Genomic DNA, 17126 nt, shown 5'->3' with positions numbered 1-17126 from the left:
CTTTTTTCGCAGAGAAAACTCATAACAAAAAGAGACACAGATTACCAGTGCCATTGACAAGAATACAAGCAGACACTGAAGAACACACAGTGAATGGACACAAAGAGCAGACAACGAGGCGGGGAAGGGGAAAGAAATAAATAAAAAATAAAAATTTCTTTTAAAAAAAAGGAAGAGTGGAAGAGGGAAACGGATGTGGCTTAAGCACTTGAGTGCCCACCTCCCACATAGGAGGTCCTGGGTTCGATTCCTGGTGCCTTCTAAAGAAACAAACAAGGGGAAAAAACGAGCAGAAAATGAGCCCAAAAAACCAAGCAGTGCCTCGAACAGTTGAGCGCCTGCCTCCACATGAGCTGTCGGGGTTTTATTCCCGATTCCTCCTAAAGAAAAACAAACAATGAGCAAAAACAGTGAGCAGACAGAGAGAAAAAAAGAAGAAATTTTTGACACATATAACCAAACAAAGGGCTTATACCCAGAATGTATCAAGAATTCCATTAAATCAATAAGAAAAAGACAACCCAATAGAAACATGGGTGGGAGACTTAGGAACTTGACAAAAGAGGATATTCAGTGGCCAATAAACTTATGCAAAGATGTTCAGCCTAGTTAATCAAAAAATGCAAATAAAGACCACAGTGAACTACCACTGATCACCCACCATAATGGCTGAAATTAAAAACACAATACTCTTTTTCCTTTTTCATTTTCCCTCAGCCATTTAAAAACAGAATACCATTCTTAGCTTGAAAGACATGCAAAAACATGCTAGGGCCTTTGGCCTGTGAGTATAGTGTACCATATAGCAAAGAAAATGAATAAACCTCAATTAACGTGCAATAACTTGGATAAATCTTACAATGCGGAGCAAAGAAAGTTCTTAGACACAAAGGAATAAATACTGTATAATCCTACCTGTAGAGTTTAAAAAGCAAGCAAAACTAAAGCATAGTTTTTAGGGTCCATGTTAGATGAATAAAAGCAAAAAGCAAAATAAAGTGGGCATACTGGATAAGGGGTTCTAGCAATGTTATATTTTTTATACACATGGTAAATCGTTAAGCTGTGTATTTTTTTCTCTCTTTTTTTTTTGCACTTCACTCTGTTATTCTTCACAGTAAAAAAGGTTAAAACTGTTTGCTATATGAAGGAATGTTCACTGAACCTTTATCACTCCATCTGCTCTGTCCCTTTCTTCTGGTTTACCTTTGAAGCTACTACACCATCTTCTTGCATCCTTTCAACACCATTCCTCTTTTAAAAAGAAGTCTATGTTTTATGTTACCATAATTTGGCTGCTTTTATTCCACAGCTGTCTTTTCATTGATCCCCACCACTGTACTGAAACTGCTGTCACTCTGGTTGCTAAACTCAGTGGCAGGTTATCAGAAAGATGACTCTCTGTACCAGCCAGTCATACAATTCATTCAACAGATGATTGAGCTCTTATAAATGTGCCTGGAAGGCAGTGAGAACAAGTCTGACAAAATCTCCTTTGGTCTCACAAAGGCTGCATTCTAATGGGGGAGACAATATATAATTAAATAAATATCATTTCAGAAAATAATAGCTCTAGGGATAAAAAACCAGGGTACTTTGATAGTGTTCCCTTGGCATGCAAGGGAAGGAGCAAGGGGCTTGAGCCATTGTAGATGGGCAGTTAGGAAGTCCTTTCTGATGAGTATTTGACCCTTTTGGCCACATCCTTCCCCCTTAGTTTTTCCTACTCTCCTCTGCTTCTCCTACTTCTCTAATTGTTTTTTGGTCTCTCTTGCTTACCTTTCCTTCTCTGCCAGCCTTTTCTTTTTTTCAATTATGAAAATTTCTAATATAGATTCTCAACAATAGAATAGTACAGTGAACACACATATACTAACCACTCAGATTCAATGGGCGTCAAGATTTTGCAATCTTTTTTTCATCTATTCCTTTTTTCTTTTTTTCCTCTTTACTGAAATATTGTAAGCATTCCAGACACATCATTGTTCACCAATCTACTTTAGTTTACATGTCTAAAAATCTTGGATTTTTCTTATATTCTTTGTACATTTTTCTTATAGGTAACAAAACTAGTGCTTGGATATCATATCACCTAATACCAATTCTTAATCAAATTTTTCACAATTTCTCCAAAAATATGACTTTACTGTTGGGTCCAAATCAAGGCTGTGCATTATTTGGTTGTATTTCTTATGCTTCTCTTAATCTAGGACATTCTACCTCTGTTTTTCCCTCCTGCCATTTACCTGTAGAAACCAAGTCAATTGTCCTATAGAATTCTATCTTCTGAACTTTATCTTGTCAAGTATAAGACCACCTCTCAATATCTGAAACAAAAAGCCAGAGGTTGATTTTATGGCTTACTAAAATAACGAAAGAGTGATGCTGATCCAGTAGAGTCTCTCCAAGCAAAGAAGACCACTGAGTTATATAGTGTTTTGAGGAAGGGCAGAGTTCAAGAATTGGGAACTTTTCAGGGCTCTGAGTGGGTTGGCATCATCTGTAACAGTATGGTTATTTTGGTTGAGACTGTTGTTGACCAGTTGGCATTCAGGGCTGTGTTCTTTGGAATGAGTCCATTTTGGTTTGGCTCATTTTCAGAGGCAAAGACTGATTAGTTGCCTTGCAAAAATGTGTTCATTGAGGCAAGTTGTCGATCAGTTGAATGGATTCAAAACCAACTAAACTAACTTATTTAAAACTGGGTTTGGTAGCTATCTTGTTATCGTGGATATATAACAGTCTTTTCCTACGAGTGTGAAAATTTTTATTCTTAGGATATTGTTAAACTTGTTCCTCTTTCCTCTTTTTCTGATAAATGGATCTTAGCTTTTGAGGTATAACACAACCAGGTTAAACTTCTTTGGCAAGATTATTTCATGGCTTGCACTGTGTGCTCCCTCTTGCACCTCATCAGGATGCTTACAATGTCTGATTGCCCCTCTTTGAGAGATGGGTCCAAGTGGTTACAGCTGATTCCTCCATTGTATAGTTCCTTATCAGGCTTTCATCTGTTTTCATCCATTGGTAATCATTATTTTAAACAAAGATTTTATGAGGGATTCAAAAATGGTGATTTTCTATTACCTTTATTCCTTCCTCATTCATTAGAACTGGAATTTTCTGAAACAATAAACTTTGCCTCATCAACTAGGGCTATCTAGTTACTTTAACATAAGGCTAACCCAAGAAAGGCAGAATAAATGCTTAATTCTTTTCTTCTTTTCAGTTGTCAGAGCCCTAGTTAGTTACAGTGGGAGTATTGTCCAGTGAGTTCGGATTTTACGTTAATTTTTCTTTTTCTTTATTTTTTTTTTTACTATAATGAACTCATGAAATTTAGTATGATTCAGCTAATCACATTCATTATTTTTAATGCCCAAATAGTCCTATCTTTGACTATCTTTTAAATGTTCTTGTTCCACAGGGTCCTTCCCTGATACCCTTTTCTTCCCCTCTGCACTCACTTCTCTGGTTCATCTCAGTCTTTATAACTATTCTCAGCATTTTAATTACTTGCAAATCAATTTTTCTTACCTCAATTTATCGAACACCAGGCCTGTGATCTCATTTACTCACCTACATGGCTCTCCCAAAACATATGACATGCACAACTTTCCATATTTAAAACTAAATTTATCTCTATTTGCTATTCTTTACTCCTCTTATATTCCCATTTAGCAGCATGTCCATGTACCCTGTTTGCCAAGCCAGAAACCTGTAAATCAGTCTTGATTTCTTCCTCTCACTTACATACCCAGATACATACCAAATTCTGTCTCAGAAATATTATACTATTCAAACCTGTTCTCTGTTTTGCACTGCTTGTGGTTCTCAAACCATGGCAATCTCTTACCCACATTATTGGACCAGGGTCCTAGGTAAAATGCCTAATACCTAGAACCTCTTCTCACTCCAGATCATACTATACTATCCTTGAAGTTCCCTTCTTGAAAATAAGTCTGGTCATGTCAGTCTACTGTTTAAAGACCTCTGCTATATCTAATAAAGCAGTTGTTACCCCAATTTTATTCAGCAGAAGCCTGATTCTACAAGATGTTCATAAGTATTCTAGAAAAAGAGGTGCTAGAAAAAATGTTTGGAAAATTAGATTTCTTTGCTCTCAATTTCTTAGTCTTTCATGTGCAATATATTCTGTGTCTCCAACAGGGCGGTATAATAGATTACATTCCATAAAGTCTTTGGATCATGAATATTTTTTATTGTTGTTACTTAAGTATCTTGAGGGATTAATGTTATTCAGAAAAATTGAGGGGAATACTGGTCAAATGGATAAGTTCTTAACCTTTAGGTGGTATTTAGGACCTTTCACAATCTGGCCCCTTCTTAACTCTTCAGCCTCAGGTCCTACCATCATCTTAGTCCTCCTTCCATCTTGCCAGCCATACTTTATATACCAACCATACCAAATATCTATGCCATGACTCCATACATGCTCTTTACTCTGCCTAAAATGTCTTCCCTTTTTCTGCTGAAATTTTGTCAGCTGAAATGTTATGTTACTCATTCAGTATATACTTAATAAGCAACTTACATGTTTCAGGCATTGGAAATATATTGATGAGTCTAGACCTTGTCCTCTTAGAGCTTGCTTACAGACTAGCAGAAGTTGTCCAAGTAATTATGTTATTTTAAGCGCTACAAAGGATTGATTTGGGGTGCTGTGAGAGACTTTAATAGGGTGAGGTTCAGATAAGGCATCTGGAGGAAGCAGTGTTCAAATTGAGAACTGAAGAATAAGTAGACATTGGATAGGTTAAGTGTGGCTTAATGGGTGGAGGTGGGGGCCATGGGTTAGCAGAGAGAATAGGATAAAAACTTGAAAAACTAAGTAGTCCAATATGATTGGAGGGTCAAGAGCAACAGAGAGAGTAACACATGGTTGTCTGAAAGCAGCAGGAAAATCATGCAGGATCTAAATGTGAAGGATTTTGCTTTATGTCCTAATGGTAGTGAGAAGCATTGAAGAGTAAGGGGAAATGGCAAACAGGTTTGTCTAGGTTTTTGGTTGGTTTTATTTTTTAAAGGTAACTGCAGTGCAGACCGCCATCAATTGTAACACACTGCATTATGTACATAAGAAAGAAAAAAGACATTGCCAGTTGAACTGATACATTATTGACTATAAATTTTATAATTTCAGAAATGGTTAAATGTATGTCTTAAAATAGTCAAAATACAGAGATTGAATATTGATTGCTTGGATGCTTTTAGGAGTAAGAGAAAGGAAAGAGAGTCAATAATGACCCATAGACTTTTCTGCCTTGTGAAATTAAGTGGATGGATGTGCCAAATACTGAATTAGGCAACCTTGAAGAAGACCAGATTTAGGATAGGAACATGAAGTCAGTGTTAGACATGTTGAATTCAGGGTACTTGTGAGATTGCCAGGTAGGAACATCAATTGAAGTTGTTGGATGTTTGACACTTGAACTTAAAGGCGAGGTCTTAATTGGAGAGAGGAATTTTAGGAGTCCCAGTGTATCAATTCCAAATGAAACCATTAAAATGAAAAGGAAAGGGACCCAGAGTCCTGAGAAATGCCAACATTTAGGAAAGACCACAGTTGAATCCTTTGCTGACTCTCCCATGTTTAATTAGATATCCTCTGCCATTCCCTTAGCACTCTTTTCATATGATCTTCTGAATTTGTCTCAATATATTATCTGTATGCATATCTGTCTTTCCTGCTGAACCATAGTGGGGGGGGTATCTTTATCTCTATCATCAGCATTAAGCAATGTCTGAGCTCAGTACATAGCTCACTGCATAATAAATGGATCTCTTTCTGAAATAGAAATTTTCCTGCTAGCCATTTTCTCCAGCCCTTTTATTATTTTCATACTCATAGGCTCACTGGTTTCCTTAATTTGTAGGTTGGGAAAAAGAATAAAATTATGTATTAGAGCTGAAACAAACCTTTAAACTCATCGTGTGCCATGGAGTCTTAGATGCTTCACAAACCTCTTTCCTACCAGTTCTTCATCCCTGCAGGGGCTTTAAAGGGAATGGAAGAAAAAATGGACATATGAAGCATATGTTCTTTTAGTGATTTTAAAAGTTGGACTTCTTAAATTCCCTTTGAAAACAGAGTTCCAAGGTTATAGTGTGGGAGCCATTGGTCTAACATCCAGTGTTTTTGCTTGTGAAGAAGTGGTAATAGGCCCAAAGGGTTAGACTTTCCCGAGGTTACAGACTTCTTAATAGAGCCAGAACCAAGATTCAGATGATCTTTCTCTCAGCAGTGCTTTGTGCAAAATTCTGAAAAATGAAAAAGTTCCTTAGAAGATTATAAACTAAAATTCTGTTATTTTCACACAAAAACCCATAAATGGATGTTCGTAGGACCTTTATTCATAATAGCTCAAAACTAGAAACAATCCAGATGTTCTTCAGTGGGTAAACGGATAACCTATGGTACATCCAAACTATGAAGTACTGCTCTGTAAGAAAAAGGATTAAGCTATTGATACTCACAACAACTTGAATGAATCTCAAGGGAACTATGCTGAGTGAAAAAAACCCAGTCCCAAAAGGTTATATGCTGTATGATTCCATTTATATAATTGAATTGGCAGCATTTTAGAAATGGAGAACAGATAAGTAGTTGACAGGGTTAAACGGGAAGGAGGAGCGTGGAAGGAGGTAGATGGGATTATAGACGATACATGGGATCCTGGTAGTGATGAAATGTTCGATATTTTTATGGTGGTGGTGAACACAGGAAATTGCACGTGCAATAAAACTGCATAGAACTAAATATACACACACACAAATAAGTGCAGGTAAAACTGGAGACACCTGAATGAGATCACAGGTTATATCAATGTCATTATCCTGATTGTGATATTTTACCTTAGTTTTGCAAGATGTTACCACTGGAAGAAACAGGGTAAAGGGCGCAGGGATCTCTCTGTATTATTTCTTACAACTGCGTGTGAATCTATAGATTTCTCAAAGTAAAAAAAATTTTACTTTTTAAAAATTTTAAAATAAAAATACAGATACCTCCAAAAATAATTTAATTATGTGGATTTATTATTTAGAGCCAAACTTGGGATGCCACAGTTTTTGAGTCCTGAAGCCCAGAGTCTTCTACGAATGCTTTTCAAACGAAATCCTGCAAACAGATTAGGTAAAAATTTAAATTTTGTTTCTTTTGCATGTGGTTTTGTTGTTGTTGTTATTGTTGTTGGGGGCAGGGGAGGTAGCTATTTCTTTTTGTTTGGGAATTATCAAATATTAAGACATATTAAAAGCAAAAACTAAGCAATATATATTTTCTTCAAATAAAATTATCATTTAATCACAACTACTTAATTTTTCATAGGCGCAGGACCAGATGGAGTTGAAGAAATTAAAAGGCATTCATTTTTCTCAACGATAGACTGGAATGTAAGTGTAGAATGAAAACTTGCTTGAAATATCTTTGAGAATTAGCACATATGTAAGCCTCTCTTTTTTTCCTCCAGAAACTGTACAGAAGGGAAATTCACCCACCTTTTAAACCTGCAACTGGCAGGCCTGAAGATACATTCTATTTTGATCCTGAATTTACTGCAAAAACTCCCAAAGGTAAGGAGAGGGCATGAAAGCCAAAATATAAGACAATATATATATTTTTTTCTTGTTTGATCAGAAAATCTTTTCCAATACAGTTATTTATTCTGTCTTCATCTCTTCCCTTTGCATCATATCTCTGCCACAATAACTAGATAATTAGCAAGTCCTTTTGCATTTTACAGCAGTTAAGATCCTTAATTTTAAAAATAAAAAGAATAGGACTGAACAATGCAAACAGTGGACCCCGTTTTAAACAATAGACTATAGTGAGTAGTACAATTATAAAAATGTTCTTTTATGAATTTAACAAATGTACCACACTAATGCAAGATATTAATTATAGGGTGGTATATAGGGAACTCTATATTTTATGCATGATTTTTCTGTAAACCTACAACTTTTCTAATTTAAAAAAAATCCCTAAGTCTTTTAGCAAATTATGTTGTGCCTCATTCTTTTCCTAATCTTTTTTTTTATCACAAACCTCATTATAGTAGTATGAGATATGGCATTTCAGCCTCAGGTTTTCAATTTTATTTGTGAATTGAATTGGTGTACATAAACATTCATACTGTTTATATGGAAAAATTGTTTGGTTGTGCATTTATTTAACCTGTGGCTATTTTTTTTTTCATGAAATACTCTTCAGTATAAATAATGCTCTTTAAAATTCTAATTATATATAGGTGGTAATTTAGAAGGGCTTGTAAAGTTCAAATCCCAAACATAACTTTAACTTTATATGAGATGTGATAACTTCATAATGATTCATATCCTGTCATGCTTTATTCTAAAATTGCATATAAAAAGTGACTTATAGAGAAATAAACTTTGAAATGGTAACCTGTATTTCATTAGTTGGTATGTGTGTATATAAATAATGATATAGATGTATGCAGTATTAGGCAGTCTTAGAAATTTAGAACAATACATGTACAAAACTTTATCAAATACTTGGCCAGTCATGTGGTTTGAGTTGAAGATATATGGCAATGTTTTACTTGTTTTCTCAATACAATTTGTCCTGATAGAAGAATTTCTTAGAACAGAGCAGTTCTACATTGTAGTCTGCCCAAATCGATACCATTTTGGGCAGCACAGATAAAATCTCCATCACTGGAGAAAGTTCTACTGGACAGTGCTAATTTAGAGTAACAGCCAGGAATTCATCGATTTATTCTTCTTCAAGTTAATTAGCTATTTTCTAGGCTCTGAGAAACTAGGATGTCAAGAGTTGCAATAGCAAAAAAGAGATCAGAACAGTCCTGGTACAGTGCCTGGGCCACAAGAAGTTATCCTGGGCCACAAGAAGGATATCCTGGGTACCTGAGAAGTAGAATTCCGGAATAAGTGAGAAAGGTTATCATGTCAACATTTCTTCATTTCATTACCTTTCAAAGGAACTTCTTAGTTATTTCTTAATCTTTTTAGATTCACCTGGCATTCCACCTAGTGCTAATGCACACCAGCTTTTTCGGGGATTTAGTTTTGTTGCTATCACTTCAGATGATGAAAGCCAAGCTATGCAGACAGTTGGTGTACATTCAATTGTTCAGGTGAGTGAATGTCTAAGTAATTTTAAATGTGAAGTGTCTTACGATATAGTTCATTGTTTAAATAATTAAGTTGGATTTTATCTGCCGACTCTAAGCAGCTTAAAATACATTTTATATCATTAGAATGGAAATAAACTTTACTCTTAGAAATTCATTTCATCTGTCATTGAAAAGTTTGCATAAACCAGAACACTGGATACCTATCTGATTTGAAAGTGGATTTCTAAAACACATCACCATCTTGTCTCTCCCCTCTCCTATGCCTCAAAACATTTATCAGCCTGGTTTTTTCATCTTCTGCTTCTGTCAAATCAGCTATGGTGAACTGAGCCCTCCTGGTGCCCTGATGCCTTAGAACAGGGGTCAGCAGACTTTCTCTATAAAGGGAGATAATAAATATTTTAGGCTTTCTGGGCCATAAAATCTCTGCCACAACTTCTCAACTCAACGATTCAGCTCTCCCTTTATACCACAAAAGCAACCATCAGTCCTGTATTTTATGCATGATTATTCTGTAAACCCACAACTTCTCTAATTTAAAAAATTTTTTTCTTCTCTAATTAAAAAAAAATACTTGGGAGTGGGTGTAGTTCAGTAGTTGAGTGCCTCCTTCCTGTGTATGAGGTCCCAGGTTCAATCCTTGGTACCTCCTAATATATTAGGAGATATACATACATATGTATATATAACTCAGAATGTCAAAGGTAAGGAGAAAATTTTGAGAGCAGCAAGGGAGAAGCAAGCCATCACATACAAGGGATGCCAGTATGACTTAGTGCAGATTTATCATCAGAAACCTTGTAGGTGAGAAGATAGTGGTATGATATAATTAGGATATTGAAAGAGAAAAATTGCCAGCTGAGACTTCTTTATCTGGCAAAATTGTCCTTCAAATATGAAAGTGAGTTTAAAATATTCTCAAATAGAAACTAAGAAAGGTTGCAAAAAAAGAATCCACCTTTGCAGGAAGTATTAAAGGAAGCCTTACAGCCCGAAGGAAAGAGACAGGAGAGAGAGGCTTAGAGGAGAGTGTAGAATGCAAGACTAGCAGAAAGGATAACCAAAAGAGTAAAAAGAAGATGAAAATAGGAAATGACATGAAAGCCACAGAAAAAATAGTGAAAGTAAGTAATGCATTTACACTGATTTCATTGAATGTGAAAGGATTATACTCCCCAGTCAAAAGATAGAGGCTGACAGAATGGATTAAAAAAAGATGAGCCATCTATATGCTGCCTACAAGAGATTCACCTTAGACCCAGGAATACAAATCAGCTGAAAGTGAAAGGTTGGAAAAAGATACTCCACGCAAACAGTAACCTAAAAGAGCGGGGGTAGCTATACTAATATCAGACAAAACAGACTTTAAATGCAAAAGAGTTATAAGAGACGCAGAAGGCCATTGTATCTTAATAAAAGGGACAATTTTCACCAGTAGGAAATAAGTCACAAATATCTATCCACCTAACCAGGGTGCCTGATACATGAGACAAACTCTGGCAAAAGTAAAGGGAGCAATAAGCATCTATACAATAATAATTGCTGACTTCAACACACCGTTCACATCATTAGATAGAAGAACTAGACAGAAGATCAACAAAGAAACAGAAATTATAAAATACGATAAACGAGCTAGACCTAAAAGACATATACAGAACGTTGCCTCCCAAATCAGCAGTTAATACATTCTTAAGTGCTCATGGGTCTTTCTTCAGGTTGGAACATGTGTTGGGTCACAGGGCAGGTCTCAATAAATATAAAAGATCAAAATTATACAAAGAACCTTCTCAGATCATAATGGAATGAAACTGGAAATCAGTAATAGATGGGAAAAGGGAAAATTCGTGGATGTATAAAGGCTAAACAACACACTGCTAAACAATGAGTGGGCCAAAGAAGAAATTGTAAGAGAAATTAGTAAATATATTGAGACAAGTGAAAACAAGAACACAGCTTAAAACTCATGGAATACAGCGAAGGCAGTGCTAAGGGAGAAATTTATAGCCCTAAATGCCTGTATTTAAAAAGATGAAAGAGCTAAAATCAAAGACCGAACAATACCTGGAGAAACTAGAAAAAGAACAGCAGAACAACCCCAAAGCAAGCAGAAGGAAAGAAATAATAAAGATTAGATCAGAAATAAATGAATTTGAGAACAAAAAAGCAATACAGAAAATCCGTAAAACCAAAAGCTCATTCTATGAGAAGATCGATAAAATTGACAAATGCTTAGCTAGACTAACAAAAAAAGAGATAAGATGCCAATAAACAAAATCAGAAATGAAAGGGAGGAAGTTAAAACTGACCCCACAGAAATAAAAAGGATCCTAAACGGAATAGGCATAGCTCAGAGGTTGAGCGCCTACTTCATGTGTACAACGTCCAGGGTTCAATCCATGGTATCTCAAAAAAAAAAAAATATATATATATATATATATGTATATAGGATCATAAGAGGATATTATGATAAACTATGCAAAAATACATCGACTCTACAAGAAATACAAGAACTCAACAAACCAATCACATTTAAAGAGATTGAAATAGTCATCAGAAATCTCCCCCACCCCCTCAAAAATCTCCCAACAACAAAAATTCTAGAACCAGGAGGCTTCACAGGTGAATTCTACCAAGCATTTGGAGAAGATTATCACCATTTCTGTTTAAATGCTTCCAGAAAATTGAAGAAGAGGCAAAATTACCCAACACATTTTATAAATCCAACATTAACCAAATACCAAAGCCAGATAAAGATACTACAAGAAAAGAAAATTATAGACCAATCTCTCTAATGAACATAGATGCAAAAATTCTCAACAAAATACTTGCAAATAGAACCCAACAGTATATCAAAAGAATTCTACTTGGTGACCAAGTGGGATTTATTCCTGGTTTGTAAGGGTGGCTCAACATAAAATCAAGTATCGTAATACACCACATTAACAACTTGAAGGGAAAAAAACACTTGATCTTCTCGATTGATGCAGAAAAGGCATTCGACAAAATCCAGCCTCTTATTTTGATAAAAACACTTTGAACGATAGGAATAAAAGGAAAGTCCCTCAATATGATAAAGGGCATATGTGGAAAACCCATAGCCAACATCATACTCTGTTGGGAAAGGTTGAAAGCTTTCCCTCTAAGATCAGGAATAAGACAAGGATGCCCACTGTCACCATTGTTATTCTGTATTATGCTAGAAGTTCTAGCTAGAGCAGTTAGACAAGAAAAATAATAAAAGGCATCCAAATAGGAAAAGAGGAAGTGAAACTCACTATTCTCAGATGACATGATCCTGTTTTTAGAAAATGCTTAAATGTCTACAACAGAGCTACTTAAGCTAATAAACAAGCTCAGCAAAATGGCAGGATACAAGATCAACATGCAAAAATCAGTAATGTTTCTGTATATACTAATATTGAACATAACCAAAAGAATGAAAGAGAAACCCTGTCTCACTCCCTATGTAAGAATCAACTCAAAATGGATCAAAGACCTAAATATAAAAGCCAGGACCATAAAACTACTACTAGAAGAAAATGTAGGGAAACATCTTAAAGATTTTGGGGTAGGTGGTGGTTTCTTGGACTTTACACCCAAGCAAGAGCAACAAAAGAAAAAATAGATAAATGGGACCTCCTCAAAATTAAACCCTTTTGCCCATCACACAACTTTATCAAAAGGGTGAAAAGGCAGTCAACTCAACTGGAGACAATATTTGGAAATCACATATCCCATGATATATAAAGAGTTGCTACAACCAAACAATAAAAAGACAACCCAATTTAAAAATGGACAAAAGACTTGAATAGACACTTGTCCAAAGAAGAAATAAAAATGGCAAAAAAAACATGAAAAAAATGTTCAACATCACTAGCAATTAGGGAAATGCAGATCAAAGTTACAGTGAGATATCATTTCATACCTACTAGAATGGCCACTATTAAAAAGAGAAATCTACAAGGAGAGAATATGGAGAGATGGGAATGCGCATTCACTGTTGGTGGGAATGTAGAATGGTACAGTCACTGTAACGGACTGTTTGTCAGTTCCTAAGGAAGTTGAATATATTTTTGCCACATGACCCTGCAATACCACTGCTAGGTATATACCCAGAAGAACTGAGAACAGTGACACAAACAGACATCTGCACACCAATGTTCATAGCAGCATTATTCACAATTGCCCATAGATGGAAATAACCCAGTTATCTATCAACCAATGAATGGATAAACAAACTGTGATGTATACACATGATCGAATATTTTTCAGCTCTAAGAAGAAATGAAGTCTTGAAGCACATGATAACATGGACAAAGCTGGGACATTGAGTGAAGGAAACCAGACAAAAGGACAAATACTGTATTATTGCACTATTATGAACTAAATATATCATGTAAACTCATGGAGTTAATAACTAGAATATGGGTCACCAGAAAATAGAATGAGATTAGAGAATGGACAGCTGAGGGTTAGTCTGTACAGAATTGGTAAAAAGTTGTTAATCTTTGGAATGAATAGAAAGGGTAAAAGTATATCAGAGTTTGTAACTAGCAAAGCTGTTGTATGGATATGGCAGTGGTTGCAAGGGAAAGTCTAAGGTCATGTATATTACTAGAAGGAAAACTATGTAACATGGGACTGTATAGCATAGTGAAACCTCATGTGAAATATGAATATGGGTAATATTGCATATATAAGACTGAGACTGCTTTTATTTGAAATTGAACAATTGTATGTTAATGTTATAAGTTGTTAATATCAGGCAAAAAGCCCAACATTATATTAAGTGGAAGAAAACAGACACAAAGTACTACATATTGTATGATTCCATTTATATAAAATGTAAATATAAATCAATTTATAAAGGTGGAATTAGATTAGTGGTTATGTAGGGTTGAGGAAGAATATAGAGGGATTGAGAGGTGATTGCTGAGGGGTGTGGAGTTTTTCTTTTTGGAGTAATGAAATTGTCCTAAAATTTTTTTGTGGTGATGAATGTGCAACACTGTGATTATACTAAATTTCATTGATTTTACACTGGATGAAATGTATGGTATGTGAATGTATCTCAATAAAACCACTTTAATGATTGAAGTTGTATAGGCACAACTACATGATTATACCAAATACCATTGATTGTACCCTTTGGATGAATTGTATGCTTTATTCATATGTATAAATAAAATTGCTTAAAATTTTTTATTAAAACTGCTGTAGATGGTGTGTAAACGAATGGATGTGGCTATGTGCCAATTAAACTTTATTTTCACAAACAGGCAATGGGCCAGGTGTGGTCCACAGGCCAATTTGCTATCCTGTGCCTTAAAAAAGATATAAGAAATAAAAATATACTCAAATCTTAAGTCTTCCAAGTTTTGTGTCCTTATCCTTTTGGAGCTCTCATTGCCCTTAGGAAGAAATGGTTATGGGTATTGCCTCATTATCCCATGTTTATCAGAGTTGGAGAAAGAGTGGGTAATGACCACAGAAACAGGTTTCTAGGTGCGTTTGTAACAGGAGACTGGATTAGTAAAGTAAATATTAGAGGAACACAAATACTACAAACCATTGGATTTATTTCTTCCCATCCTAGTATCTCATAGAAAGATAAATGGAATTCATCTTCCTAATCATAGAGGAAAACAGTTATTTCTTTTGAAGTATTGAATTGGTTTTAGGGGATAATCAGTGCTTGAATTTACTTGATGATTAAATTGTTTTTGCTCTAAAGTTTTTTCCCCAAATTGTTCATCCTGCTTTCCACTTTGTATAAAATCCATTTAAATGCTGACTTTTGAACAAAGTTCATGTTGAAATAGTCCTTTTATTATAACAAACACATGAATATAAGGCAAGTTTTAAAATTATAACTTCTGTACCTAACATAGAAATGGCAAACTATATTTTTTCTATGGAATTCAAGTTTTAATCTATATAAGAATAGTTTAACCTATTCTTAATCTATTAACAGCTTTTTTAGCAGATGTGAATTAAAGCTGTGACTTGAGGGTGAAGAAAGGAGGGCCTGGCTACTGACAGTCCAAAATTATTATACTTATCACTTTCAAATGCATTATTTTATTTAATCCTCACCATTATCCTTGAGAAAACAGATTCAGGATTATACTGTCTTTAAAAGGTGCATCTGAGACAAGAAACTAGATGTTCCAATTTTTTTTTTAAGATTTATTTATTCTGCACCACCTCACCCCACCCATTGTCTGCTCTCTGTGTCCATCTGCTGTGCGTTCTTCTGTGTCTGCTTGTCTTCTCTTTAGGCAGCACTGGGAACCAATACTGGGACCTTCCAGAGTGGGAGAGAGGTGCTCAATCTCTTACACCACCTCAGCTTCCTGGTTTGCTGCATCTCTCATTGTCTCCCCTCTGTGTCTCTTTTTGTTGCATCATCTTGCTGCTTCAGCTCTCCATGTGGGCCAGCACTCCTGCATAGGCCAGCATTCCTGCGCAGGCCAGCTCGCCTCACAGATCAGCTTACCTTCATCAGTAGGCCCTGCGAATCGAACCCTGAACCTTCCATATGGTAGACGGGAACCCAGTCGCTTGAGCTACATCCGCTTTCCTTGTTCCAATTGTGAATCTTCCTAAATCTGTTCTTCTGTACCAGAGATTTTCAAACTTCTTCCCTTTGCAAAGGTACTTCAAAAACCTATAGCTAGTTGAGAAGAGGAATGGGGCTGAATAACAGACAAGGTTATAGGCCCCAGCATCCAGTAGCTCTGCCTTTTCTGTTATACATATTCTGTTTTTTCTTTTCAGCATAAGCTTTTTTAAAACATATATTTCTTGCCATGCATTTTATTGGAGACACTTTTAAAATATACAGTTGTTGAAGAATAAATGTTATAAATATTCGTTTTTATTTTTATGTTCATTTGTATTTGTAACTTACAGTTAACATCAGCAGTGCATGCTGAGTGACATGTACCCTATGATTAAATGCATCAAAGTCATTACTGAACTACTCATTAATTAGTAATTTTGTTTGTAGCAATTGCACAGGAACAGTATTCAGTTTACTGATGGATATGAAGTAAAAGAAGATATTGGAGTTGGTTCCTACTCTGTTTGCAAGAGATGTATACATAAAGCCACAAACATGGAGTTTGCAGTGAAGGTAAATATTTGTAGATTTGAAATTAAATTCTAATAGTTCTTGTTCACGCATGTGAATACGAGTTTTAAATTACATTCCTCGTCTGGTAAAGGTGCCTTTTTTTTGTAAAAAGTTAAGGTATATTTAAATCTCTGGCTAAGTGATCTTCAGAGAATCTTGGAACCATAGATTCCACTGTGGGCTAAAGGTACAGTGGCCATATATCTGGTTTGCCAAGGACAGTACCAGTTTATGCTTGACATAATTTTTTTTTTAGGAGGCACAGGGGATCTAACCTGGGAACTCCGATATGTGAAGCATATGCTCAACCACTGAGCAGGTGTACTGCTCTACCGGATATAATTTTTTAAAAATTTATTTCTCCCTGACCCCTCACTGTGTCTGTTTGTTGTGTGCTCATTTTCCTTTTTTTATACCATTTTATTATTTTCACTATTTTTAATTTTATTTTATTTATTTCTCTCCCCTTCCCCCTCCTCCCCCCAGTTGTCTGCTCTCTCTGTCCATTTACTATGTGTTGTTCTGTGTCCACTTGTATTCTTGTCAGCAGCACTGGAAATCTGTGTTTCTTTTTGTTGTGTCATCTTGCTGTGTTAGCTCTCTGTCTGCAGCGCCACTCCTAGGCAGGCTGCACTTCCTTTCACACTGGGTGGCTCTCCTTAACGGGGTGCACTCTTTGCACGTGGGGGCTCCCCTACGCAGGGGACACCCCTGCGTGTCATGGCACTCCTTGCACACATCAGCACTGCGCGTGGGCCAGCTCCACACGGGTCAAGGAGGCCCTGGGTTTGAACTGTGGACCTCCCATGTGGTAGGTGGATGCTCTAACCATTGAGACAAGTCCACTT

At 35.9% G+C, this 17126-nt stretch overlaps 1 protein-coding gene across 14 annotated transcripts in view; it reads left to right on the top strand.

Moving 5' to 3' along the window:
- The window catches only part of RPS6KA3 (ribosomal protein S6 kinase A3), a 126227-nt gene that overhangs the window by 82440 nt on the left and 26661 nt on the right, over positions 1–17126 (top strand). For all 14 annotated transcript variants that reach the window (XM_071213362.1, XM_071213364.1, XM_058291500.2 and 11 more), the window contains 5 exons: positions 7068–7156; positions 7352–7416; positions 7494–7596; positions 9016–9140; positions 16153–16278. In XM_071213362.1, the coding sequence (XP_071069463.1) occupies positions 7068–7156; positions 7352–7416; positions 7494–7596; positions 9016–9140; positions 16153–16278 (508 nt within the window). The remainder of the gene's footprint in view (positions 1–7067; positions 7157–7351; positions 7417–7493; positions 7597–9015; positions 9141–16152; positions 16279–17126) is intronic.

Source organism: Dasypus novemcinctus, chromosome X (genome assembly GCF_030445035.2).
Source record: "Dasypus novemcinctus isolate mDasNov1 chromosome X, mDasNov1.1.hap2, whole genome shotgun sequence".
NCBI classification, from domain to species: domain Eukaryota; kingdom Metazoa; phylum Chordata; class Mammalia; order Cingulata; family Dasypodidae; genus Dasypus; species Dasypus novemcinctus.
The sequence above is the reverse complement of the archived record's forward strand: the minus strand, read 5'-3'. Positions and strand labels throughout refer to the sequence as shown.